At 51.2% G+C, this 26,967-nt stretch overlaps 1 protein-coding gene across 7 annotated transcripts in view; it reads left to right on the forward strand.

Annotated features, from left to right (window-relative positions):
- Positions 1–1,991: 1,991 nt before the first annotated feature.
- CSNK1E (casein kinase 1 epsilon) overlaps positions 1,992–26,967 on the forward strand; it is a 40,468-nt gene continuing 15,492 nt past the window's right edge. The window contains exons 1-2 of one of the 7 annotated variants that reach the window (XR_008378854.1): positions 1,992–2,050; positions 19,499–19,586. Coding sequence is in view for 2 of the 7 variants with exons in the window: in XM_053584440.1 (XP_053440415.1) it covers positions 19,511–19,586 (76 nt within the window). In the remaining 5 variants the exon portion in view is untranslated. Of the gene's footprint in view, positions 2,051–15,542; positions 15,786–15,948; positions 15,987–19,498; positions 19,587–26,967 lie in introns of those variants that run through there. The other 6 variants (XR_008378856.1, XR_008378852.1, XM_053584440.1 and 3 more) reach the window with 6 other exon arrangements.

The following is a 26,967-nucleotide window of genomic DNA, read 5'->3' on the forward strand; positions in this document are numbered from 1 at the left end:
GGAGGAAGGCAGGCTGAGACGCTTCCCCCTATACACTCAGTAGTTTCCTCTCATACTGCCTCCCCTTGAAGCTTGAGAGTGGGCAAGCACCCTTCCAGGCTCCTTTTATTTTATTTTATTTTTTTGTTTTTTTTTGGCCAGGGCTGGGTTTGAGCCCACCACCTCCAGCATATGGGGCTGGCGCCCTACTCCTTTGAGCCACAGGCGCCACCCCAGGCTCCTTTTAGCCCAACTGAGGCTGGTAGCCAATCAGAAGGCCTCCTTGGCCTCAGAAAAGAGAGTCCTATCTCTGGCCCTTTCTACCTGTATGACCTGGGCACCAACCTTTCAGACCTTAGTTTCCTCATCTGCTACATGAGGAAAATAATCATTCCTCTGGGTGCGGTGGCTCAAGCCTGTAATCCTAGCACTTGGGAGCCCGAGGCAGGTGGATTGCCTGAGCTCAAGGGTTCCAGACCAGCCTGAGCCAGAGGGAGACCCCATCTCTAAAAATAGTTGGCGTTGTGGTTGATGCCTGTAGCCCCAGCTACTCAGAAGGCTGAGGCAAGAGAATTGCTTGAGCCCAAGAGTTTGAGGGTGCTGTGAGCTATGACACCATAGCACTCTATTGAAGGCAACAAAATGAGACTGTGTCTCAAAAAAAAAAAAAAAAAAAAAAGATAATAATCCCTACCTCAGGGATAGCAAGGATTACATGAAAAGGTCTTATCCTAAATTATAGTAGGTGCTATTAATTAAAGGAAACTTTTTAAGAAATAAAGGAACTTTATAAAAGTGATAGAATCAGGCAGCGCCTATGGCTCAAAGGAGTAGGGCGCTGGCCCTATATGCCAGAGGTGGAGGGTTCAAACCTAGCTCGGGCCAAAAACTGCAAAAAAACCCCAAACAAACAAAAAAAAACAGTGATATAATCACATAGTATGTTGAAAATACAAGAAAACAGAAGGACATAAAAAACAAGCCTCATAGTGTCACCACCCAGAAATCGTCATAGTAAACATTTCCTTTCTGGGCTCTTCCCTGTGCATAAATGGTTTTTTAAGTACAACTGTAACCCTGTTGTTACCACACACTAACACTCTGCTTTTATTATCTTAATATTATAGCATATTTCCTCATACTCACATTATTATAAGCTGTTTGCAAACAAATCTTTCAATGTGTGCATAATATTTTGTGTGTTTGTGCTGTTAACAACCCCTCTTTGTTGTACACTTAGGTTAGTTCCAATTTTGCCTATTATAAAGAACTCGACAATGAGAAGGTCTTCTGCATGATTTCCTTAGGATAGATTTCCAGAAATGGAATTGCTGCTCCAAGCCTAACACATTTTTAAAGTTCTAGGGTAGTTGGAACCTTTATCAAAGAAATGGGGCCCTTTATCTATGCCACCACCAGCAAGCTGACATTTTCAATGAAAAATTTTTGCCAAATACAATCTCAGGTAATAACCAAAACGCTGGATACAGTGTCCTGAGCCAAGTACTTCACCAAACCCAGGGCTTCATCCCCTCATCTCTCTCTCCCCTCCTGGTTTCCTTAGCTGGAGGGGTTGGAGGTGGAGTAGGAGAGAGAACAACAGGGAACGTGGTACAAAGAGAAGCAAACATTCAGGGATTTACATCAGAGGCTGTCTGCATTCCTCCGGAGGTTACTCCTTACGCCCCAAGATCTGAATCTGGAGTCCGAGGACCCGATAGTTCTACGTAAACTGGGAGCGGGAGGAGGGAGATCCCGGCTCTCTCTCGGATTCTGGCTTCAGAAGAGTAGAATCGCCCCTTTTTAGACCGCCCATCCCCAGGGCCGCACTTGGAAGCGACCCAGGCTGCCAGGGGCGTGCAAGTCCGGAGACGTGTCCCAGCACCTCACCTCGCAAGCATGAGAACCACGAAGCCTCCGGGGCCAGGAAGCCGGGGCGGGGCTGCGTGACGTCACGGCCCCGCCCCTCCGTCTCCGTCCTTCCGACGGCGCCCGCCTCCCTGGCCGAGTCCTCTCTGAGAGGGACAGGTGTTCGCGTCTCGCGTGTAGGAGGACGACCAGCGAGTGTCAGGTGAGAGGCAGCGGGAGCTGTGGGTAGGGGTGGGGGTCCTCACTCCACGCAGAGGAGAACCAAGTCAGAGGAGACAAGAAGGTGAGCACGGGTCCGTGGAGACACTGGTTGCTCCCCAAACTCCTTGCTCATCTCTTGGTGATAGTCACGTTGTCCTGAAGTGTAGCCTTTGGAGGGACTTGAAGGAGAGGAAGGGGAAGAGGAAGCAGCAGTTTCCACACATTTCAACCACGAATGTATTATTGTGGGCGCGGTGGCTCACGCCTCTAATCCCAGCACCCTGGGAGGCCGAGGCGGGTGGATTACCTGAGCTCACAGGTTCGAGACCAGCCTGAGCCAGAGCGAAGCGAAGCCCCGTCTCTAAAAATAGCCGGGCATTGTGGCGGGCACCTGTAGTTCCAGCTGCTCAGGAGGCTGAGGCAAGAGAATCGCTTGAGCCCGAGTTTGAGGTTGCTGTGGCTCCACAGCATTCTACCAAGGGCGACAAAGTGAGAAAGAAACAAAACAAACAAAAAAACCCAAATGTATTATTGTTGTTATTATTGTTTTGGTGCCTTTTGTTCCTTGTAAAATAATGTGCACAGATTGACTAGTTGGCAAATGGGAAAAAAAGGGAAAAGAAGGCCGGCGCCTGTGGCTCAGTTGGTGGGGCTCCGGCCCCATATACCGAGGGTGACGGGTTCGAGCCCGGCCGCGGCCGAACTGCAACCAAAAAATAAAAAATGGCCGGGTGTTGTGGCGGGCACCTGTAGTCCCGGCTACTTGGGAGGCTGAGGCAAGAGAATCGCTTAAGCCCAGGAGTTGGAGGTTGCTGTGAGCTGTGTGAGGCCATGGCACTCTACCGAGGGCCATAAGGTGAGACTCTGTCTCTACAAAAAAAAAAAAAGGGAAAAGAAATTGCTGAGGCTCTAGGACACAAAACAAACCCACTGCAGATGTTTTGGTGTGCTTCTTTTCAGTCTTTTTCCCATGCCAATCGTTTTAATATTATATAATTTTATCATACCATATTCACAACTTTTGTCTTGCTTTTATCTCTTAACATTGTGTCATGAGCATTTCTTTGTGTTATTAGTCATTTGTTTATGTGTAATCATTATTTTAATGGCCGCATAATGTTATAGTTGAGGGACTGGCCATAGTGGGGTGCCATTCTGAACACTTAGGTGTAACAGAACAAACAGGCCAAGACCTCCACTCTCAACAGTGGGTTTTTGGGAAAGATCTTTGCTCTCTCTAAGCTTCAGTTTCCACATCTGGGAAATGGGTACATAGAGCTACTTCCCTAGGGTATTGTGAAGATTAAATTAACTAATTTATGTAGAACAACCCTCACCATCACTGCTACCACGGCAAGAAAAGATCCACGTTTGTGGCCTTGAAGGAGGAATAGGGATCACCTGAAGCTGCTAAAGGGCCAGAGTATGAGAAGGGCAGGGGAAAGTGGGATGGGGGTGAGCTCTTGGGAAAATACCCAGAATGGTGACATCGCTTTGCCTGAGGGGATGAGAGGGTGAGGCAGGTGGACATAAACCAGTCCACATCCACTTTGTGTGGCCCAGGCACAGACAGGGACCCTGGGGCATGGCCAGTGATCTCCAGGCCCCCAGATAGGTTCATCCTCTTCTGCTGAGTTTCTGGAAGAGATCTGGAGTGAGGGGATTGGAGGAATAGTGGGGGGCAGGAGTGGAGATGGAGCTTAGTAACCAACCCCTTTTATAGATGAGGACAATGATGCTCAGAAGATGGATGATTTGTTGAACATCCAGGGGAGGAATAGTGAAAGGAGTCAGATTAGCCACAGGGCTCCTAGCTTCACCAGGGGTCTCTACACTGGACTACTCAATGGGGGAGTAAGGAAGGAAGATAATAAGGGTTGAGTCATCAGCTACATTCTCTGTTCTTTGAGCCTCTGTTTCCTCATGAGGATAATAATCTACTACTTACTTGCCTGTCCATTGATAGGTAAATAGGCCTTCCTCTCACGTTAGGGCATGTTCGATCTCTAATCATATACCCCCACCCTGATCTCCTCATTTTCTTTTTCTTTCTTTCTTTCTTTTTTTTTAAGAGACAGAGTCTTTCTTTGTAGCCCTCGATAGAATGCTATGGATCACAGCTCACAGCATCCTCCAGCTCTTGGGCTTAGGCAATTCTCTTGCCTTAGCCTCCCGAGTAGCTAGGACTACAGGCTCCCACCACAACACCTGGCTGTTTTTTGTTGTAGTTTGGCCAGGGCTGGGTTTGAACCTGCCACCCTCGGTATATGGGGCTGGCACCCTACTCGCTGAGCCACAGGTGCCGCCCATACCTCTTCATTTTCTTAACTACCTGGCCATTTTCAGAGGTGATGTCTGTTACTTGTCAGGTGAACCAGATGTTTACCTGTGGCCATACCATACCACAGTAGGATGGGAAATCAACATTTCCCTGAGCCATTTGTTTCTCCAGCCTGGGGGGTTTGCTCTATTTTTCTAATTTTTTTTTTGTAGAGATAGAGTCTTGCTTTATTGCCCTCGGTAGAGTGCTGTGTCATCACACAGCTCACAGCAACCTCCAATCCCTGGGCTTAGGCGATTCTCTTGCCTCAACCTCCCAAGTAGCTGGGACTACAGGCACCTGCCACAACACCTATTTTTTTGTTGCAGTTTGGCCAGGGCCGGTTTTGAACCTGCCACTCTCAGTATATGGGGCCAGCGCCCTACCTACTAAGTCACAGGCGCCGCCCTGCTCTATTTTTCTAATTGGGTTTTCCTGTGATGTGCACCCATGACACATGCTTGCTGGATGAGAGACAAAGGGCTCCATGCCTTGGTGGGAGTCCCTGAGTGTTAGGACAATCTCAAGGTAGGGGTCCATGAGCTTCTGAGGCCATCCCTTTTTACTTGGTCCACCATCATGGACTGTGCTAGAGTCTCCCCTAGTGCTCAGGTATTCAGGGGTTCTTGATGTTCTAAAATAGAATGGGACAGCTGGGCGGCGCCTGTGGCTCAGTGAATACCACGCCTGCCCCATATACAGAGGGTGGCAGGTTCGAATCCGTCCCCAGCCAAACTGCAACAAAAAATAGCCAGGCATTGTGGCAGGCACCTGTAGTCCCAGCTACTCAGGAGGCTGAGGCAGGAGAATTTCCTAAGCCCAAGAGCTGGAGGTTGCTGTGAGCGGTGATGTCATAGCACTCTACCAAGGGCAACAAAGTGAGACTCTGTCTCAAACAAACAAACAAAAAAGAATGGGACAGCCACCTTCCAATTCCTGGTGGCCAAAACTTGAAGGTTGTTCATTGCATTGTCACAAATTTTTTTTCTTTTTTTTTAAGAGACAGTCTCACTTTGTCACCCTCGGTAGAGTGCCGTTTGGTGGCGTCACAGCTCACAGCAACCTCCAGCTCTTGGGCTTAGGCGATTCTCTTGCCTCAGCCTCCTGAGTAGCTGGGACTACAGGTGCCCACCACAATGCCCAGCTATTTTTTTTGTTGTTGTTGCAGTTTGACATGGGCCGGGTTTGAACCCGCCACCCTGGGTATATGAGGCCGGCACCCTACTCACTGAGCCAAGGCGCCGCCCCATAGTCACAATTTTTAGTCATTTAGAGTAACAGCCCCAGGACCCATAATCAAGTCTTTCTTTGGGCCTGGAAAACACTTTCTGAAACTTTTTTTGGGAGACAGAGTCTCACTACTTTGTCACCCTCGGTAGAGTTCCCTGGCATCATAGCTCACAACAACCTCTTTAACTCTTGGGCTCAAGCAATTCTCGTGCCTTAGCCTCCTGAGTAGCTGGGACTTCAGGCGCCCACCACAATGCCCAACTATTTATAGAGGCAGAGTCTTGCTCTAGCTCAGGCTGGTCTCCAATCTGTGAGCTCAGGCAATCCACCCTCCTTAGCCTCCCAAAGTGCTAGGATTACAGGCATGAGCCACCACCCCTGGCACGTTCTGAAACTTTTGCAGCTCTACAACTTTGCTGTTCAAGAAGCTGATGGTTGGGCAGTGCCTGTGGCTCAGTCGGTAAGGCGCCGGCCCCATATACCGAGGGTGGCGGGTTCAAACCTGGTCCCGGCCAAACTGCAACCAAAAAATAGCCGGGCGTTGTGGCGGGCGCCTGTAGTCCCAGCTACTTGGGAGGCTGAGGCAAGAGAATTGCTTACGCCCAGGAGTTGGAGGTTGCTGTGAGCTGTGTGAGGCCACAAAAAAAAAAAAAAAAAAAAGAAGCTGATGGTTAATTCTTACTGAGCGCCTCATTTCCAGCCTCTTGTTCTAAGTGGTTTAGAACGGTACTGTGAAGTAGATACACTATCAGTTTACAGATGGTGAAACTGAGGAACAGAGAGGTTAAGTAAGTGGTCCAGGTGAAGCCAGGACTGAATCTCAGGCAGCCTCCCTCTAGCCCTCCTCTCACTGCTATGTTAGGCTGCCTCTTTAGCCTGAGCTGGTGTATGACACACATATGTGTTCTCAAAGACATCTCTATGTTGTCTTCTGCACAGGGCTACAGGGCTTTCTGGGCTGTTGGTGTCCATTGACATCCTGATGATTTCTGTCTTAGACCTGCTCACACTATGACAATCAATTCAATTATCTGGGTCTTCCCTCGTAGGTGAGCTCTGCCAGGGCAGGGACCCTGTGCATTGCACCACTGGACACACCATCAGGCCCAGCCAAGGCAGGCTGTGCTCCGTATAACTGAATTAACAATCACGGCATCTACCATTCATGTGCCGGTTTGGGCAGCACCTCATCTGCTTTTTTTTTTCCTTTTTTAAGACAAAGTCTCACTATGTCGCCCTCGGTAGAGTGCTGTGGCGTCACAGCTCATAGCAACCTCAAACTCTTGGACTTAAGCAATTCTCTTGCCTCAGCCTCCCAAGCAGCTGGGACTACAACTGCCCAGCTATTTTTTATTGCAGTTGTCATTGTTGTTTAGCTGGCCTGGGCCTGGTTCAAACCCGCCACTTTTGGTGTATGTGATGTATGTGGCTGGCGGTGTAACCACTGTACTACAGACACCTCATCGGCTTTTAAGCTTTTAATCTACCTGAGACTGTGCTATTGCCACCTGCACTTCTGAGTGAGGAAACAAAGATTTAGGAAGGTTGTATAAACACTCAGCCACATGGCCTAGAGCTTGAAGTAGTCCTCAAAGAGTCTGAACCACGTTGTTGAGGCAGAGCCTTTACTATGGCTGCATCACAAGCGAGAATTCACTGCAGGGGTCTCCCACAGGATGTGAACTGTGGTTGCATACCCCCATCCGAAAAACATTTTTGAGTGTTCATTTTACACTCCAATGTATATTTACTTGTTTATAACTTAGGTATACATGTCCTTCTGTATTAATATGTGTATTATAAAACATGCATTAAAATAGAATAGTTAGAAGGCTGAGATTAAAACGCAAAGAATACAAATTCTGGGTGGCTCCTGTGGCTCAGTGGGCAGGGCACTGGCCCCGTATATCAAGGGTGGCGGGTTCAAACCTGCTCCCGGCCAAACTGCAACAAGAAAATAGCCGGGCAGGTGCCTGTAGTCCCAGCTACTTGGGAGGCTGAGGCAAGAGAATCGTCTAAGCCCAGGAGTTGGAGGTTGCTGTGAGCTGTGTGAGGCCACGGCACTCTACCATGGGCGATAAAGTGAAACTCTGTCTCTACAAAAAAAAAAAAAAGAATACAAATTCTGATTGTTTTCTTCTTAGACCCTACTTCATGAACTTGCAGGGGTGCAGCCATCTACTTTAGAGAAAGCCACCTTAGTGGTCGCTAGAATACTCTGGATGCTTCCAGAGTGGGAGAGCAGACTCCTTTAGCACAGTTATATACTAAGGGGGAGACAAAGGCAGAGTGGGGCCCAGATGAGGCAAGGTGGGGGCTACATAGTAGGCCTAGAAAGGTATATTGGAGTCCTTCAGAACGGTTAGGAATGTTAGGTCATTCTCTTCAACTCTCTGAGCCTTTGGGTTTCTACTTGTAGACTAGGCACAGTGATCTCCAACTCCCAGGATTACTGTGGAATTAAACCAGATTCAGTGCTAAGTGCTAGTTCTCGCCCCCTTTCCTTCCACAGGCAAAACTCCAGCTATTCTGAGCAAAGCCACTAGGTAACTCTCAAGTCAGCCCCCTGGGATGGGAGACCCTCCCTTCTCCACCTTTCTCTTCAGCCTTCTCCCTGAGGGAGGAAATTCCTGGGTGCCCTCTGGCTGGTGTCCCCATAGTGGGCCCCACCTACTGCCTAGATCTGAGGTTCCGACCACAGAGCCTTGCTGGGGCTGTTTCTTACTCAGTGGGCCATCTTCCCCCCTTCAGGTCTCACCTAATTTTAAGTCTCTCAGCTTTCCACCCAACCCAGTGACAACTCCTGAATTTCTCTGTAGACAGAGCTTTCTGCAGAATTTCTCTGCAGGGCGGCACCTGTGGATCAGTCGGTAAGGCGCCGGCCCCATATACCGAGGGTGGCGGGTTCAAACCTGACCTCGGCTGAACTGCAACCAAAAAATAGCTGGGCGTTGTGGCGGGCGCCTGTAGTCCCAGCTACTCGGGAGGCTGAGGCAAGAGAATCGTTTAAGCCCAGGAGTTGGAGGTTGCTGTGAGCCGTGTGAGGCCACGGCACTCTACCGAGGGCCATAAAGTGAGACTCTGTCTCTACAAAAAAAAAAAAAAAGAAAGAAAACCAAAGTTGTGTACTACTGCATTGGCAGGGGAGGGGCTGTTTGCCAGCCCGTGGTGCCCGCCCAACCCCAGGCCACACAGATCTGTCCTGTGGCAGTCACTGCTTAGCACAGTCCAATATTGTCAGTCCATCTTTTTTCCTGTGTATAGTTGGCCTCTCCAGCTGGACTGTCAACTCTCGTCAAGCTGGGTCCAGTGTAGCCCTCTCAGGCCTGCAAAGAGTTGGCATCAGGAAATATTTGTGGACAAACGTGTGATGTGGCAAGGAGAGGATGAGTCGCACAGCGATGCTGAGTGACAAGTGTTGTGGGATCGGGGTTATTAGCCACAGTAATCATCGTAATTCCTGGCCCAGCTAATGAGCGCTTGTGCATCCCGGGAATGGGGATCCCAGGTTTCCCAGAGGATGATGGAAGGAGCAAGCTTTAGAAGTAGATGGCAGCAGCACAAACAAGGGATTGCTGAGCAGAGATCAGCTGAGCCCAAAGGGATAAGGAAGTGACAGGCCAGGCTGAAGGAAGGAAGCACTGGATGGAGTTGAAGCACATTCTCTTTAGTAAAGTATTGCAGGAACGGAAAAGCAAGTATCCAGTGTACTTAATACTAACATGAAGCCAGTAAATGAAATAATACACGCCCACACAAGAGAAAAGTTCAGTTCAATTCAAGTTGGGGGGAGGAGGGGAGAGGATTGGTGTGCTACCATCTAATGGGCACAGTGTAAGCATAATGCCACACCTCCTGGGTGTGGACACAACTACAACACGGACTTTACCTAACAAATGCAAACACTGTAGCCTAATCATTTATACTCTCATATTAGTCTGAAATTTAAAAAAAAAAAGAAGAAGAAAGGAGGCAGATAGAGTGAGCCAAGGCAGGGCCAGGTGGCCCCATGGGGGTCCCAGGGAACTTGCTGGTGTTCCCTGTGCCAGTGGGACATGTGATGGGTGGTCCTGGTTCCTCTGGGAGTTTCATGCCCAAAAGAGACCAAGCCTAGGGAAGGCTGAGGGAGTTAGCCCACCTCCAGCCCCAGAGAGTGAGAAGGATACCCCACCCTGGGAAGGAGACAAACCCTATTCCTGAAGGAGGCTGTTAGGCATGCTTTGGCCCAGGGATGGAAAGTGCTAGGGCCTGCCTCCACCCCCAGGACCACACACAACAATGCTCATTATGCAAATATTCTTGGGGCATCCACAGGAGCACCCAGAGGGGGGTTTCTCCTGGAGCTTATGTGCAAGAGCATCAAAAATAAACAAAATCATGTTTTTAGCTAATCGTAAGTACTATAAGAAAGTAGAGTTAGAGGTTGCTGTGAGCCATGTGACGCCACGTCACTCTACTGAGGGCGGTACAGTGAGACTCTGTCTCTACAAAAAAAAAAAAAAGAAAGAAAGTAAAATAGTGTATCCCCAGGTCAGAAAAACAGAGGGGAGGAAACCCACTCAAGACTGGCTGATCACCACCGTGAGGAGGTGATTGTGAGTTGTGATCTGAGCCATGCATAAGAGGCAGCCATTGAAGACTAGGGGCCGGAGCGGGAGAGACACTTCTAGGCAGAGAAATAGCAAGTACAAAGGCCCTGAGGTATGATGAAGTGAAAGAAGACCAGTGAGGGGCAGCGAGGTGTGAAATGAGGTCTGAGACAGGTAGGGGCTGCAGCAGGCCCTGGGAAAGAATGTGGATTTCATGCTAAGGGAAGAAGGAGCCATTGCTGTATTTCCAGGAGCTGAGGACATACCTCGTTGGTTAACTGGCCACTGTAGTGTCCAAGAGAAAGACACATGGAGAGAGGTGGTTGGCTTGAGGACACAGTTGAAAGGTAGAGCCAATAGAAAGCGCTCATGTTTTGAATATGGGTGTGGGAGGCAGAACCCTTTCCACAGAGTCCAGATTTGTGACACCTTAGAGCAGTGGTTCTCAACCTTCCTAATGCTGCAGTGTATTTTCATTGTTACAAAGGGGTCGCGTCCCACAGGTTGAGAACCTCTGCCTCAGAGGCTCTTCCGCTATAGTGCCCTGGGTGTGGAGTGTCGAAGCCCTGCCTTCTCCAGTCCTGCCCTCAGAGTACAGATGGGGAGACAGAGCTTTAGAGGTCACCTTGTCCGGCACCCTCAGAGGAGTTAAGTCTGTGGAATCAGTCTCATTGAAATGACTGATCTAGGACTCAAACTTGGGCCTGGAGACCTCACCCTGCTCCTTCCCTACTGAGGATGGAGGAGGAGGGAGGAACCACTGCCAGGAATGGCCTGACCAGGCATGGCGAAGTGATGAGGTCACTCGGGAGAAGCGGGAGAAGCGTCTGAAAGCAGAGGCGGGGGCTGAAGAGCTGCCCTGGGAGCAGTCCGGGTGGGTGGAATATTGTGGAAGGGCCTAGGGTCAAGAAGAATGCACCAGGGCTGCATATTCAGTCTGGCAGGCCTGGGGGGCCCCTAGAGACTGTGTGGGCCATTGACTGTCAGGGGTCTTGGCAAGAGCTGAGAAGGGGAAGACCTGGAGGAGCTTCCTGCAGAGGCCTCTGAGAGCCTGGACCAAGATGGGCAAAGCTAGCAGTGCCTTACCTGGGCCCAACTAGGTTTGCAAACCTCCAACACCCCCAACAAAGGGGCTGGTGGTTGCCCCTCCAGAGGAAGGAAAAAGCCAGGGATGCGGCCTGTGGTGCTCAGAGGAGTCTGAGGCAGGTAACAGTATCAACATCTTTCTCTTCCTCATGGCTTCTGGGTTCATTTGTTGTTGTGTCTTATTATCTGTATTATCCCCATTTTACAAATGAGACTCAGTTTAAGGGACTTGCCTGGTGCCACATGGCTGAAAAATGGCAAAGTGGCCAGCAAGCTTGGTGGGCTATTGCTGCGTGCTCCCTATGACCATGGACAAGGCTCTATCCCTCTTTATGCGTCTGTCTGGCTATCTGTGAAACAATGAAGTGGAATAATCTGTAACTGTCTCCATGGGAGCCTAGAATTGCTTCTCTAGTGCAGGTGATGGGGGCACTGATGGAGGGCACTGGGGACTGGTCTTGGAACTGTATCCTCTACCAGCCTGGCTCTGACAGTGAAGGTGGAGTGAGCACTACTTGTGTCAGTGCAAGCAACGTGTCCCTAAAGGACTTGGCACATGGTGAGAGACAGCTCTTCATGTTACTTGGATAGCAGGAGGCTGTCTCTTCACCATCCATTCATTCACACTCACTCAGCAAATATTTGTTAAATGCCTCCAATGTGTCAGGTGCTGTTCTAGATATTGGCAACATAGTAGTACCCAAAATAGCATAACTCCCTGCCTTCATGCAGCTTAGTTCTCTAAGAGGGGGGATGCAGACCAAAAAATAAAAATATCAAAGCATCTCATAAAGTTTGTTAGACAGTGGTAAGGGCCAGAGAAAGAGTCTGAGAGAAGGGGAGAGACAGTGCCCATGGTGAGGGGATGTCAGAATGTTATTTACATTTGTTTGTTTATTTATTTATACAGAATCTCACTCTGTCGCCCTGGGTTGAGTGTCGTACCATCATAGCTCACAGCAACCTTAGACTCTGGTTCAAGAGATCCTCTTGCCTTAGCCTCCCGAGTAGCTGGGATACAGGCGCTTCCACAAGGCCTGGTTAGTTTTAGAGATGAGGTCTAGCTCTTGCTCAGGCTGGTCTTGAACTCCTAAGCTCAAGCAGTCCACCCACTTTGGCCTCCCAAAGTGCTAGGATTATAGGAATGAGCCACCGTGCCTGGCTAGAATACAGTCTTGTCAACATAGCTCACTGCAACCTCAAATTCTTGGGCTCCAGTGATCTTCCCACCTCAGCCTCTCAGAGTAGCTGGGACTAAAGGTGAGTGCTTCAATACCTGGCTATTATTTCTATCTTTTTGTAGAGATGGGGTCCTGCTGTGTTGCCCAGGCTAGTCTTGAACTCCTGGCCTCAAGAGATCCTCTTGCCTCAGCTTTCCATAGTGTTAGGAGCCATTGTTAGCACTCAGACCACTGGGTCTGAATTTTAAATCAAGAGACAAAGAAGGGCACCTGAGGGGTAAGAGGTGAGCAGGGTGGCCCTCTGAGGGAAGAGTGTGCCAAGCAGTAGGAATAGCCAGGGCTGTAACCCTGAGGCCAGAGCCTGTTGCTCATTCCAGGAGGCCAATGAGGCCAGAAGACTGTTAGCAAGAAGGGAAGCCAAGGAAGGTCAAGGAAAGATTGTGGAGCACTGTTTTCAGGACTGTCCTTGAAGTTTAGTAAATCTGAATGTCCACATTCGAGGCTTAGATTCTTTTGGGAGGTATTGAAATCTTCCATTGCTGGTTTTATCTGTAGCTGCATCTTCACTATCTGGCAGTTCCAGGGCTGTCCTTGAAGACCCTAGCCCAGTGCTTGGGGGTGCCAACTGGTCTTGAAGGGTCTAAAAATAGGAAACAGGCACAAAAGTCAGTTTGGGAAGAAGCTACTAGTGCCACTACTCATGAACCCAATGCAGAGCAGCTAAAAACCAGAGTGGGACCCTAGGAGCTGAAATTCACTCCTCACCTATTGTTCCAGTTGATTGCATTTTCTGGATGGGTTGCAGGGAGAATGGCTAGGGAAACTTAGCTGGCCACACCCCCGGGCTTTAAAGTCTGGAATTCTCTGGAGGAATCTCTGAGAACCCAATCAGAGAGAAGCTGGCCAGGGGTTGCTGGGACAGGTAAGATTTTTTTCACTTTGGAACAGTCTCCTCTCTTTGGCTTGTTTTTGTGTCATGGCTGTTTCTCCTTGGAGCTTAGCTGCAAAGCTCTGTAGAAGGATGCACCGACTGATCTTTTGGGGCCAGCTTGTCAGGTGACAGAATGTGGGGCATATCCCTCCAAGAGAAAAACAAGGAGGGTCTTTAGCGGGCCCTGAGGGGAAGGAAGCTCTTAAGACCTTTCAGCCCAGGGAACTAGCCAGATTTTAAATTCTGGTGGGGGGATGGGAGGTATCGTTAATGCTGATGGGGAAAGGGGATGGGAGGTGTGGTTAATGCTGTCCTTCCAGGGATCTGACTGGGGAAGGGGTGGGGCAGTTATTCCTGCCAGACCCAGCTTGGAGCCTCCTTGGAGCTTTATCTGCACCCTTAGGCAAGTGCTGTGAGGCGCCTCAGATTTAATCTGTTGTTGTTTGAGAGGATTAAATGAGATAACCTCCTTTCCCAAGTACTAGTGAGTGCTGAAGGAGAGAAGCAGGGCCCAGGCAGGAAGGATGGGGTATAGGATGGAGAACGCAGAGGTGGACTCCCCCTGCTCATTTGCACCAAGCCCACTCTGCCTGGGCTGATAGGAGGAAATAAAATGGGGCCCTTGGACTCTTACTAAGGGTGGCCCTGGCCAACTCCAAGTGGTTAGGGCCAAGGTGGCCAGAACTCCCACTGCTTCAACAGTGTTAAACTGTGGAAATTCATTAACAAAATAACTGCAAAGAACACAAAGCAGGCCAAACAAAGCCTACCACCTGGTTGGTGGGACCCCCTGCTCAGGTGAAGGTGGCACTAAGAACTAAGAACAGATCCCCCGTTGACTGTTGCAGGCCTCTCCTGGGAAGACAGCCCCTCAATCTTCTGCTCTTGCAAATGGGGTGTTGTTAGAACCAGCTTCCGGGGACCATGGAGAACAGGCTGTCCTTCTGGGCTCTGTGGTCTTGGGTAAATTCCCTCCCTTTCTGGGCCACAGTTTCCTGGCTTGAAAGGACCTAGTCTTTTGGACAGTTTGGACGGTGTGTGTGACTAAGTCCCTCAGGCTCTACAGAAGATGTGGTTATAATGGAAGTGACTCTTCCCAGGAACTGCTTCCGGAATGGGATGTAGTACACTCAGGCATTTTGTGTGTTCACAGTCATACACAAATCCTGGTTGGGGGATGGGAGGTATCGTTAATGTTGTGTGTGTGAATGTGTGTCATAATTGAGAGCTTTGCGTGGCATAGTGTAAATATCATTGTTTTAATAACCCCATCCCGGAACCTTTCATCGGCTAGAGCAGCCAGTAGGAAGCCTTCATTAATTCTCCGTGATCTGGGGAGTGCAGGGTCCTTCTTGCCATTTGTAGTTTAAGGAAACCCATGCCCAGAGCTGGGAGGTAACTTGGGTAAACTTCAACCGCTGGAGCCCTGACTCGAGTGTTGGTCAAGTGTGTGGGTCCCCTCGTTCAACCGTGAGAATGAGGTTAGCATTTGACGGTCTTCTCTGTGCGCATCACAGTTTGAGCTGCCAGGATGGGGGGAAGAAAAAGGTCCTCATCCTAAATGTTCCCATGGGAGGAGAGTATATGAGCGCAGGCGACCTCTCTGAGCCTTGCCTAGTCCCTCCCTCACTGTCCCCAGAGTCAACCTGGCCTGTAGCCACTGCAGCACCCATGACCAGGAGGCGGAGGGAGCCCCTCAGCTGTCTAACATTTGCTTTTGCAGAGTCGCGCAAACATCCTGCGGCTTTAGCAGGAGCCCCTGCTTTCCTTGGACATGAGAGAACCCGGCAGTGAGGAGAGGAGGCTTTGGGTGTATAACCCTCCCTACCATCTCCTGCTTTTTGTACACCCTCCTCGTCCTTCTGCCCCTCCCCACCGTTTTTCCACCTGTGCCCTGGACTGCAGCAGGGTGTCCGTGTCTATGGGTGCTCCCTCCACACACACACCCACGCCCGTAAGACTGCGTTCCCATACTGGGGTTGGGGTACCGCGTTTACTGGCTGCGGCTTCCAGCAGCCCCGGGCGCGGGGGCCGCGGGCCCTTTAAATCCTCCGGGGCGGCGGCGGCGGGCCGGGGATGACATCAGCGGGCGGGCCCGGGGCTCAATGGGAGCCGGCGGGAGCGCGCCGGCGAGAGCGCGCGAGCCGGCGGCAGTCGGGGGCCGGTGGGCAGGAGGGCCGGGAGGAGAGAGGCGGCGGCGGCGGCAAGATCCCAGATCCTGAGTCCGGACAGGGCCGAGCGAAGCGGAACGCGACGGTAGCAGCGGCGGCGGCGGCTGGGCCGGGAGAGGCTGGCGCGCCGGGCGGCTCCGCGAATCCTCCGGCATCCGCCCCGGCGGGCCGCCTCCGCCCGCGGCAGCCCCCGGAGCAGCGGCCCGGCACCGGCGCCTTCCTGGCGGGGTAAATATTGGGGGTCTGCGGGGCCGCGGAAGGGCACAAACCTGGAGGAAACGGGGCTCCCTCCGCCTCTTTGTTTTTGCTGGGAGAGGGAGGGGAGGAGAGGCGGACACGCGCGTTCGCGCTTGGGGTATGGGGGGGCAGTCCGGGCGCCGCCCGCTCGGCCCGGCGAGGACAAAGGCGCGGCTGGGGACGAGGAGGAGGGTGACTATTATTTTGCAAGCTTGCCGGAGAGAAGGTCCTCCCCGCCTCCCCCAGCTGGACCCTCCAAGGCCCCAGCCGGCCAAGGCGGCCACCCGGCTGTGTTTTGGGGACGCTGAAGGAGGGGGTGCTGGGGGCGTCAGATACTGTTGATTCGGCTTGTGTAGGTTGCACCGCCGGACAATCAGCAGCGCCCCCTTGTCGCTCGGCCCGGGTGCCCCAGACCCGAGGTCAGCAGGGCTGCTCCCGCGTTGGATGGGGGTGTTTAGGGCTCCTGAGATGGTGGGGTGCGTGGTCACCAGGCCACCGATTTTGTTTTCCTTTGTAGAGAGAAAGAAAGGGATGGGGGTTATTTATCAATCGGATTCTCCCATCTCTCTGTGAGAAATTCATGTTTTGCAAGTCTCTGTGGAACGACAAACTGTGCCTGGCTCTCATTAGAGAGGATTCCCAAGCTCCTGTTAATACCTAAACTCAGAGGGGCGTGAGCCCCCTCCCCAACTTTCCCCATAGTTTTTTTTTTTTGCGTATTTTCTTCTTGGCATAACCTCCAGGGAGAAGGATTTGGGGAGAGAGAAGGGGACACAGTGTCTTAAGTTGCTTCCAGTAAATAAATGCCTGTGTTTGGGTCGCCTTTGCCTTAGGTCTAGGATGTCCCTTCAGTTTTTATTTTAATGTTCCAGGGACAAGGACCCTGGCTCTGGGGAAGGGGGTTCAAGGAGTGAAAACACTACCCATGTGCTGATTGGTAGTTTGTCTAATTTTTTAACCTGCTGAAACTCCTGAACCTTCATATTAGCGTTTTTTTCCCCACTTTATCCCCCCCCCCCACCATGGGGGAGGCAGCAGCGGAAATGGAAAGCCTCCCCCATTCTTGAATGGAGCCTTTCTCGTCTTCTCTGGGAGGCTTTTGTGGGAGTAGTGCTAGGACAGTTAGGCTCTCCCAGGAGCTTTGGCCTCCTAGAATGTGCAGGAGAGACTGGGGGTCTGGGTAGCTAACACAGCAGTTGGGGGGGGTCCTTCAGGGTGTTTGTATCCCCTCTCCCCTTCTCTGCAGACAGCCTGCTGAGTGGGGACAGACTGGGGGGTCATGTGCAGTATATTTATGTAAGACACCCAGACAGAGGGCACGGATATTTATATAACCTGGCGTGGGTATTTATGTAATATAGGATGCGGGTGTATTTATGTTCCTTTCCTAACCTGTGGCTTTCCTGGCTGCCCTGTGTGGTCTCTGAATTGGTGCTGTGGAATACAGACTTTGGGGATGTTTGCATGTATACTCCTGTCCTAGTGGGGCTCACTGTGGGCCTGCTTTTCTTTCTTCCTTTGGAGTATACACACTTAGAAAGCTGGATGTGTGTGTACGTGGGGTGTGTGGTGTGTGGGTTTCCTGCAAACGTGGAGTGTGTTCTGCTGGCAGCATGGCACCTCAGCTGGGACAGGCCAAGCAAGTGGGCAGAGGCCCTTGATTGAGAGCTTGGAGTTTGGCTGGCATGGGGTGGAGGCTTCCTTCTTTCTCATGGTGGTTATTGGTGAAGGGCTAGTGAACTCCCTGGGACCTGGTGCTGGCGCTGGCCTGTCTCTTGGCCTGTGCTGGGCGGAGAGTTCGGGCTCGGCCTGCTGTGGGATAAATCTCCTATCTCTGTGTGCAGGCTGGTCTAGCTGTTGGGGAGAGCACTTGGCATGGGGAAGGCACATCCTCTGTGCCAGCACAGCTGCTTTGTCCCCTTAACTGTTTTGTCCCCCAGCCCTGGCATGAAATAGGTCTTGTTTGTGGAGGCAGGTGGTCTGTCCAGGCCCTAGGTGACTGTGGGGTGGTAGGTGGTATGGCCTGTCTGGGCCAGTGCTCCCTGTCTGTGAAAGGTGTCCCCTCTTAATGGTCTTTTTTTTTTTTTTTTTTTTTTGAGACAGAGTCTCACTTTATCACCCTCAGTAGAGTCCTGTGGCGTCACAGCTCGCAGCAACCTCCAACTCCTGGGCTTAGGGGATTCTCTTGCCTCAGCTGGGACCACAGGTGCCCTCCACAACACCCGGCTATTTTTTGTTGCAGTTTGGCTGGGGCCGGGTTCAAACCCACCACCCTTGGTATATGGGGCCAGCGCCCTACCCACTGAGCCACAGACGCCGCCCTCTTGATGGTCTTAGATCCTGGCCTCCTATAAGCACTCAAGGTTTCAGGGCTACCCCTCCCAACAGCTGAAACTGCCTCCAGGCTTCTGATTTTTTTCCTATGTGGGCCAAGAGCACAGTGTGCCCAGACCTTTGTCCCAGCCAGAGCAGAGGGGTCCCACTCAGATGGCCCTGGGCCCTGATGTCCCTTGGGCTTGGGGCACCAGGGTAGGTCACAGGAGAGAGGGAAGCTGCTCAAAGCGGAAACACCCCCCACCCAACTGACCCACCGGAGGCAGGTGGCTGGAAACCTGACTTCTGTACTCTTCAGTTCTTTACACAGGCCCCCATAGGAGACCCTCCCTTCTAGTCTTGAGGGAAGCCAGCTCTAAATAGTTGATCCAAAGAGCTATGTGCAAGAGACCCATGTGAGGTTGTTAGTGTGTAGGGGAGGACAACTGGAAGATGTCTGTTTCCTGCCTTTCCCCTGAGTTGGGATGAGATATTGTCCGGCAGGGCACACTGGGGACTGGTGAGGTCAGACCTCTGCTCAGAGGCAGTACTTGGGAAGACAGGCCAGGCTGTGGAGCCTGGGGGTGGGAGTTAGGGCCACTATCATTTCAGAGGACGAAAGAGGCTTAAGAGGTCCTTTAGGACCCTTCCCTTCAACTTGTCCTCCCATCCTGGAGGTTGGACCTATCTGGGTTGCCATGGAGGTGCCCCTGGGTGGTCAGCTCCTGCATTCCCCTCCTCAGCATTCCCTTTGTCCCTGGTTTTCCTTTCAGGGTCTTGGCACATTGTGACCAGCACTCCCCTTGAGTGGCTGCTGTTGGAGGGATCTCAGTTAGTGTCTCCCAGGGTGATGCTTGCTGGGCTGTAGCCTCTCAGGCCACACCTCTTACTTCCACTTTGTTTTTGTTTTGGGTTTTTTGTTTTGTTTTGTTTTGTTTTTGAGACAGCCTCACTTTGTTGCCCAGACTAGAGTGCTGTGGCATCATCATAGCTCACAGTAAACTCAAACTCTTAGCTCAAGCGATCCTCTTGCCTCAGCCTCCTAAGTAGCTGGGACTATAGGCATGAGCCACCACGCCCTGCTAGTTTTTCTATTTTTTTTTTTTTTGTAAAGATTGGGTCTTATCATGTTGCTCAGGCTGGTGTTAATAATTCTGCCTTTTGCCTGGCTACCCAGAACCTGTTCTAAATCTGCCTCACCCATTCCCCAGGTGGTGGAGCGCAGGCCATGCGTATACCACCAGACACCTGGTTGCCCTCAGGCAAAGTGAGACCAACTCTCTTCCTGGACACCAGAGGGAGAATGTTGGCCTCTCAAGTTCTATGTGGCTTTGCCAGCCCCTTCCCTGCTCCCATTTCTCTGAATCGGGTGTTTGTGCTTTCCTCTGCAGCAAGAGCCAATCATGGAGCTACGTGTGGGGAATAAGTACCGTCTGGGACGGAAGATTGGGAGCGGGTCCTTCGGAGACATCTACCTGGGTAAGTGTTCCTGGCTCCAGGAGGAGGAAAGACCCCAGGATTTGGTAATCTGAAGCCAGACTTGGCTCCAGTGGCATATTTTGCCCTTGGGGCCATCCGACAGAGGGCAGGAAGCAACAGATCAGGCAAGGCAGGGCAGGGGGCTTCCCTGATGGCCAGGGCAGCACAAGGCTCTGGTGTACTGCAGGGTGGACAGAGGAGGGTATTTTTAGCACTGATTTCCAGCACAATTGACCTGGGCCTCCAGCTGGGCGTGGGAAAGCACCCAGTCTCCTGCCTCTTGGGAGGAGGATGCTAATAGAGAAGAGGCCTGGGCTATCGCTTGACCCTGGCTGGGCCCCTTCCTTGTGGTCTGGCCTCCTGGAATGCAGCCCAGGCAGGCTTTGGGATGACGCAGGGGCCCCCCACCCCCCCAGTAGCCTTGGGTGGGAGAGTCTCATTTAGAGAGTTTTCTCTCCGGATGTGCTTCCTGTTGAAAGTTTGAGTTTGCCCTAATGTTGTCATTTTAAACAAATCACTGATTTCTTAGCCATCTTCTCAGCTGGGATGAACGAGGCTCAAGTGTTTCAGTGCCACTTTCTCAGCCTGCTGAGGAGCACGGCCACAAGCCGTAGCCTTCCTTTGCAATGGTCTGAAAGAGCTGTGTTTAGTGTTGGTGATCGTGGATGGGAGAATGGGGGCCCAGAGTGGTTGGAGCACTAGAGTCTGTCCCTGTGCCTTCAGAAGTAGGCTAGATCTATACCTATGCCTCAGTTTCCCTCCTCAGAAAACAAAAATGAATCAGGTTTTTGTCCTGGGCAGAGAAAACCAACAAGTGTGTCATGTTTCTTAATTCAGAACTTGGGAGTTTCGCTTACCCATGGTTAGACTTCCTGCCCCCTTGGAATATGAAATCTGCTTCTCAAGGGACAGGGAGGGAATTCCGCATTCCCTGAGGACTTAGCTACAGGGCATTTTCTGAACCAGGTCTTCCCTCATAGCCCCTACAGAAGGTACCAGGTCTTCCCATTTCACACATCAGGAAACTGAGGTGCAGCATGGTGGAGCTTGTCTCCCTAGGCTGCTCTGGAAAACTGGCAACAGTAGCCTCTGCCCACAGCCTTCTAGATGGGCGAGAAGGTGTAGAGGCCGGATAGGGGAGGGAGGTGTTAGAGCAGCTTTGTGTAGCTGCTCTGCCCCAGTGTCCCCATCTGTAAAGTTTGTGATGATGCTACTGACTGTCCAGGAGCTGTTAGGAGACCCAAATGAAACAACAGACAGGAAAGCTTCTTGTAAACTGTGAAGTGCTGGCCACAGGTGCAATTCATTGCCAAGCGTTTGATAGGTTGCCCTCCCTTGTAAATACTTGGAGCTCAGAGTGGAGGGGGATAGCATGTTTTAAAAGGCTGTTGGGCTCAGGACTGAAGCCTGGAGCCCCTGACTGAAGGCCAGACTGTGCTCCTGGCACAGGCACACACCTGCTCCTAGATAACACCCAGTCCTGGTCCCTCTTTTTCGCAGAAGGAAACGCCCCATGGGGGGCGTTTGTCCAGCTCAAGGTCAGTCAGCAAAGCCAACGTGTCGTTGGTTCTTGTGGGACCTCCCTGGGGACAAAAATTCCTATTTGTCTGTGTAGTTATCTCGTTCATTTTAAAACTAGGTTCAGGAGTGATCTAGGGTTAGGTGCTGGCGTTTCTTTTTTCTAGCTGCAGGTTCTTGAGCAAATGATGATCTCTGCCAGCCTTGACTTCTCCATCTTTGAAATGGGGTTGTAAGAAGTAATGAGGTCCCCCTGCTCATGCAGCCCAGCAGGGCCCTGCCTTGGGTCTTGGTTAGGAGCTGCTGTTTTCAAAGGATCAGGCTCATCTGGGCCTGAGTCAGGGGAACCAAGTCAGTTCTCCCAACTGTCCAGGCTTCCAGCCTTCACCAAGTGCAGGGGCCTTGGTGAGGGGCTCTGCCCTGACCCAGCCTCTCCTGGGTTCCTCATTTGCTGGTTTGGGGACAGTGATGATTGTAGGGTCTTTCTAGCTGGCCTCGCTGGCTCCATTTGTTCAAAGCTCTGGCTACATTCTTGTCCCCAGTGCTGGGCCAGGGCCTGACTCCAGATGGCCTCTGTAGGTGGGGCTGGAGCCTTGCTTTCCAGGATCCAGCTGAGGGCCAGCACACTTTAGTTGTGGCTGCAAGCCGCCCCCCACCCCATTCCAACCCCAGCATCCTAAATGGGTAAAAGTGGGACCGCCTTTTTTTTTTTTTTCTTTGAGACAGAGTCTACTTTGTCACTGTTGGTAGAGTGCCCTAGAGTCATAACTCACAGCAACCTCAAACTCTTAGGCTCAAGCGATTCTCATCCTTCCAAGTTGCTGGGACTATGGGTGCCCACCACAGTGCCCCACTATTTTTAGAGGTAGGGTCTGGCTCTTGCTCAGGCTGGTCTCAAACCTGTGAGCTCAGGCAGTCCACCCGCCTTGGCCTCCCAGAATGCTAGGATTACAGACGTGAGCCACCATTCCCAGCCCTGGGACCTCCTTTCTTTCTTTTTTTATTTTTTTTTGGCCGGGGCTGGGTTTGAACCCGCCACCTCCAGCATATGGGACCGGCACCCTACTCCTTGAGCCACAGGTGCCGCCCGGGACCTCCTTTCTTAAGGGCCTCAAGTTGGCTGCACGAGGTCCACTCACTGGCCTTGTGTCCTGGGGAGCTGTCTAGAGCTCTGAAGGGATGGGCAGCAGTGCTGCCTTGGCAGGTGGTTTGGAAAGTGAGAGGTAGTACAGGGAGCACTCCAGGTTTCTGAGGGGTGGGGGTTAAAATGGACACTGCCGTTGTATCCCCTGTCCTTCAGTCCAGCCAGGTCCCTGATTGTGTCCATGTGTCTGTCTGGGTGTCTGGAATGAGCTCTCATGTCAGGCAGGTCACCCCTCTTGTCACCTGGAATTCACAAGGTCCCAACCCCACTGGGGTTGTCCAGGTCCAAGCCCTTTTTTTTTGAGACAGAGCCTCAAGCTGTTGCCCTGGGTAGAGTGCCATTGCATCACAGCTCACAGCAACCTCTAACTCCTGGGCTCAAGCGATTCTCCTGCCTCCTCCTCCCAAGTAGCTGGGACTACAGACGCCTGCCACAACGCCCGGCTATTTTTTGGTTGCAGCTGTCATTGTTTGGCAGGCCCGGGCTGAATTCAAACCCTCCAGCTCAGGTATATGTGGTTGGTGCCTTAGCCACTTGAGCCACAGGCGCTGAGCCACCAAGTCCTTTTCTATTTATTATTTATTTATTTATTTTTTAAGAGACAGAGTCTCACTTTACCACCCTCGGTAGAGTGCTGTGTCACAGCTCACAGCAACCTCCAACTCCTGGGCTTAGGCGATGCTTTTGCCTCAGCCTCCCAAGTAGCTGGGACTACAGGCCCCTGCCACAACGCCCAGCTATTTTTTTTGTAGCAGTTTTGCCCGGGCCGGGTTCGACCTGCTACCCTTGGTATATGGGTCCGGTGCCCTACCCATGGAGCTACAGGCGCCGCCCCCAAGCCCATTTCTTTCTTTTTTTTGTTTTTGTTTTTGTAGAGACATAGTCTCACTTTATCGCCCTCGGTAGAGTGCTGTGGCGTCACACAGCTCACAGCAACCTCCAATTCCTGGGCTTAGGCGATTCTCTTGCCTCAGCCTCCCAAATAGCTGGTACTACAGGTGCCCTCCACAACGCCCAGTTATTTTTTGTTGTTGTTGCAGTTTGGGGCTGGGTTTGAACCCGCCACCCTTGGTATATGGGACTGGCGCCCTACTCACTGAGCCACAGGCACCACCCCCCAAGCCCATTTCTGTGTCCAATTTGTTTTGGTGACTTGCCAGTCCTTCCACAAGCCCACTGTAACTATTGGGATGTGTTGTGTTCCTGAAATAGGATAGTTCTTCTAGCTTCCAAGCCTTTGTGTTCTTAGCCCCCATACACCACCTCACCCAGGAAACCTTGCCTAGAGTTGGAATGGAGAAAGGAGCAGGGGCTTTGGGGACTAAGTTTTTTTTTTTTATTGTTGTTTGTTTGTTTTGAGACAGAGTCTCACTTTATTGCCCTCGGTAAACACAGCTCACAGCAACCTCCAACTCCTGGGCTTAGGTGATTCTCTTGCCTCAGCCTCCTAAGTAGCTGGGACTACAAGCGCCCACCACAATGCCCAGCTATTTTTTTAGTGCAGTTTGGCTGGGGCCAGGTTTGAACCCGCTACCCTCGGTATATGGAGCCAGGGCCTTACTGACTGAGCCCCACAGGCGCCGCCCAACACCTGGCTATTTTTAGAGACAAAGTCTCACTCTGGCTCAGGCTGGTCTCAAACCTGTGAGCTTAGGCAATCTACCCACCTCGGCCTTGCAGAGTGTTAAGATTACAGGCGTGAGCCGCCGCGCCCAGCCTGGGGACTACGTTTTAAATACTGGCTCTGCCCCAGCCAGCTCTGTCTGACCTCCCTGAGCCTCAACTCTGGCTTATAAGAAGTAGGGAGCTCAGAGAAAAGCCTGGCAGCATTCTGCTTAGAGCTTGGGGGCAACCAAGGGGTCTGGTGGCACCTGTGGCAAAAGGTTTCCAGGTACATTTAAGAGCCATTACTTCTCATAACAGCTTGGTTCTGTGTCCCTGGGAAGTTTCGTGGCATATGGTTGTTCGACCTTTGGTGTCTTCCATTTTTCCATATGTCAAATGGAAATACTTAGAGTAGTACTCTCAGGGTGGGGTGAGGTTCAAGGAGGTTCCCCTACACTGTCCTCCTGCGGCTCTGCCTCCAAAGTGTCACTTGGCCTCTGCACCCTAGCCACCCTTGGCTCTTGCCTAGAGAGCTGCTGTAGCCTCCCCAGAACTCCCACTCCCCTGTTGTTTCCTAGCCCTCTAGTACAGCAAGGAATCTCAGTGTAGAGTGTCTTGTTTCCCAGGAGACATTTGGCTACATCTCAATACCTTTTGGTTGTTACAACTTGGGGCAGGGGCATACCCACTGGCATCTTGCAGGCCCACAACAAGGCATTATCCAGCATCAAATGTCAGTGGTGCGAGACACCCTGTGATCATACACCTGAACCTGGCCCCTGCAGTCTCACGCCAGGATTTTAGCTGGCCATTTAAAAGCCTTTAGATTTCTCCCCTACCTACCTGTCCACTATCTTTTTCATCTGCCCTGGAGGCTCACGTGGCACTAGACCACTCAATTGGCTGCACCCCCTCCTGCTGGGCCTTTGCATGTGCTGTGAAGTCTGTCTGTCACATGGCCCTTGTAGGCTTCCCTCCAGGCAGGCTCTCTTTTCCCCCATCACCTTGCTTACCCCCTCTTCCTTCCACTGGCTCTACTCTGTGGCCCCAGGGCTGGTGCGTCCCATCACACCTGACCGTATAGAGCACTCCATGTGCCAGGCACTCTCCTAAGCATGTTTGCTCTTCACAGCAGCCTAATGAACCAAATACTGTCATCAGTTTACAGATGAGGCACGTGAGGCTTAGAAGGGTGAAATGACTTGTCCAACGTCCCCAGTTAGGGGGGTGGTAGAGTCAGGATTTGGGCTCCAGAGCCCACCCTCTGACCCACTATGCTCTCCTGCCCCTTGTGCTGGCAGGGACACAGCCTGGCTGTTAGACCCCTGGGAACCCCATGCCTCTCCCGTGCCATCTCCTCATAGCATCCTGGGAACCTATGCCTACCCTTTGAAATGTCAAAAACGCTTTACAGATCACTTTCTCTCCCATTGCTCACTATATGTAGTCACATCTGTCGTGTTTTTCTTTTTGTTTTATGTGATCCAGAAATCAAAGTCCAGGTAGCGCCTGTAGCTCAGTGGGTAGGATGCCAGCCACATACACTGAGACTAGTGGGTTTGAGCCTGGCCTGGGCTTGTTAAACAACAATAACAACTACAACAAAAATATAGCCAGGTTTTGGGCGGTGCCTATGGGCTCAGTGAGTAGGGCACCAGGCTCATATACCCAGGGTGGCGGGTTCAAACCCGGCCCCAGCCAAACTGCAACAAAAAAATAGCCGGGCATTGTGTCGGGCGCCTGTAGTCCCAGCTACTTGGGAGGTTGAGGCAAGAGAATTGCCTAAGCCAAGAGCTAGAGGTTGCTGCGAGCTATGTTGCTACGGCACTCTACCGAGGGCAACAAAGTGAGACTCTGTCTCTAAAAAAAAAAAAAATAGCGGGTGTTGTGGCAGGTGCCTGTAGTCCCAGCTACTTGGGAGGCTGAGGCAAGAGAATCACTTAAACCCAAGAGTTTGAGGTTGCTGTGAGCTGTGATGACACAACACACTATTGAGGGTGACATAGACTCTGTCTCAAAAAAAAAAAAAAATCAAAGTTCATACACAAAATCAGAAATCAGACTACAAAAACATGTTAAGTAAAAGAAGCTGGTCATAAAAGATCATTTTCTGTGACTTTGTTTCTATGAAATGTCCAGAACAGCGAATCTGTAAGGATGGAAAGTAGATGACTAGTTGACAGGAGCTGGAGGTGATCTGGGGGACATAAGTCCTGACTACTAGAGGGTACGGGTGTTCTGGGGTCATGAAAATATAGTCGTCCCATGGTATCCATAGGGGCTTTGTTCCAGGATCCCCTTGGGTATCAAAATCCACGGATGCTAGGTCCCTGCTGTAAGATGGCCTGGTATTTGTACACATTCTACACATAGCACATCTTCTCTGTACTTTATTTATTTTTGAGACACAGTCTCACTTTGTTGCCTTTGGTAGAGTGCTGTAACGTCACAGCTCACAGCAACCTCAAATTCTTGGGCTCAGGTGATTCTCTTGCCTCAGCCTCCTGAGTAGCTGGAACTACAGGCACCTGCCACAACGCCCAGCTATTTTTTTTTTTTTTTTTTTTCTTTTTAAAGATAGGGAATCTTGCTCTTGCTCTTGCTCAGGCTGGTCTTGAACTCTTAAGCTCAAGCAATCCATCCACCTTGGCCTCCCAAGTGTTAGACTTACAAGCATGAGCCACTGTGCCCAGCCTAGACTATTTTTTATTTTATTTATTTATTTTTTTTTTTGTGGTGTTTTGGCCGGGGCTGGGTTTGAACCCGCCACCTCCGGCATATGGGACCAGCGCCCTACTCCTTGAGCCACAGGCACCGCCCCTATTTTTTATTTTTTTAGTTCTGTTATTTTTATTCCCTACCCACCCACCCAGCACACAGACACATGTTTTTGACCCATGGCTGTCAAGCCTGCAGGTACAGAGCCCATGAGTATTAAGGGCTAACTGTGTTCTATAAAATTGTGGTGATGGTCACACATTCTTGTGAACATACTAAAAACCAGTGAGGTGTGCACTTTGCATGAGTGAATTGAAGAGTATGTGAATTATGCCTCAATAAAAGTGTTGAAATCACAACTTCTACCATAGTATCTAGTGAAGTACCCCTCCTCCC

This window comes from Nycticebus coucang, chromosome 3 (assembly GCF_027406575.1).
Source record: "Nycticebus coucang isolate mNycCou1 chromosome 3, mNycCou1.pri, whole genome shotgun sequence".
Lineage (NCBI taxonomy): Eukaryota > Metazoa > Chordata > Mammalia > Primates > Lorisidae > Nycticebus > Nycticebus coucang.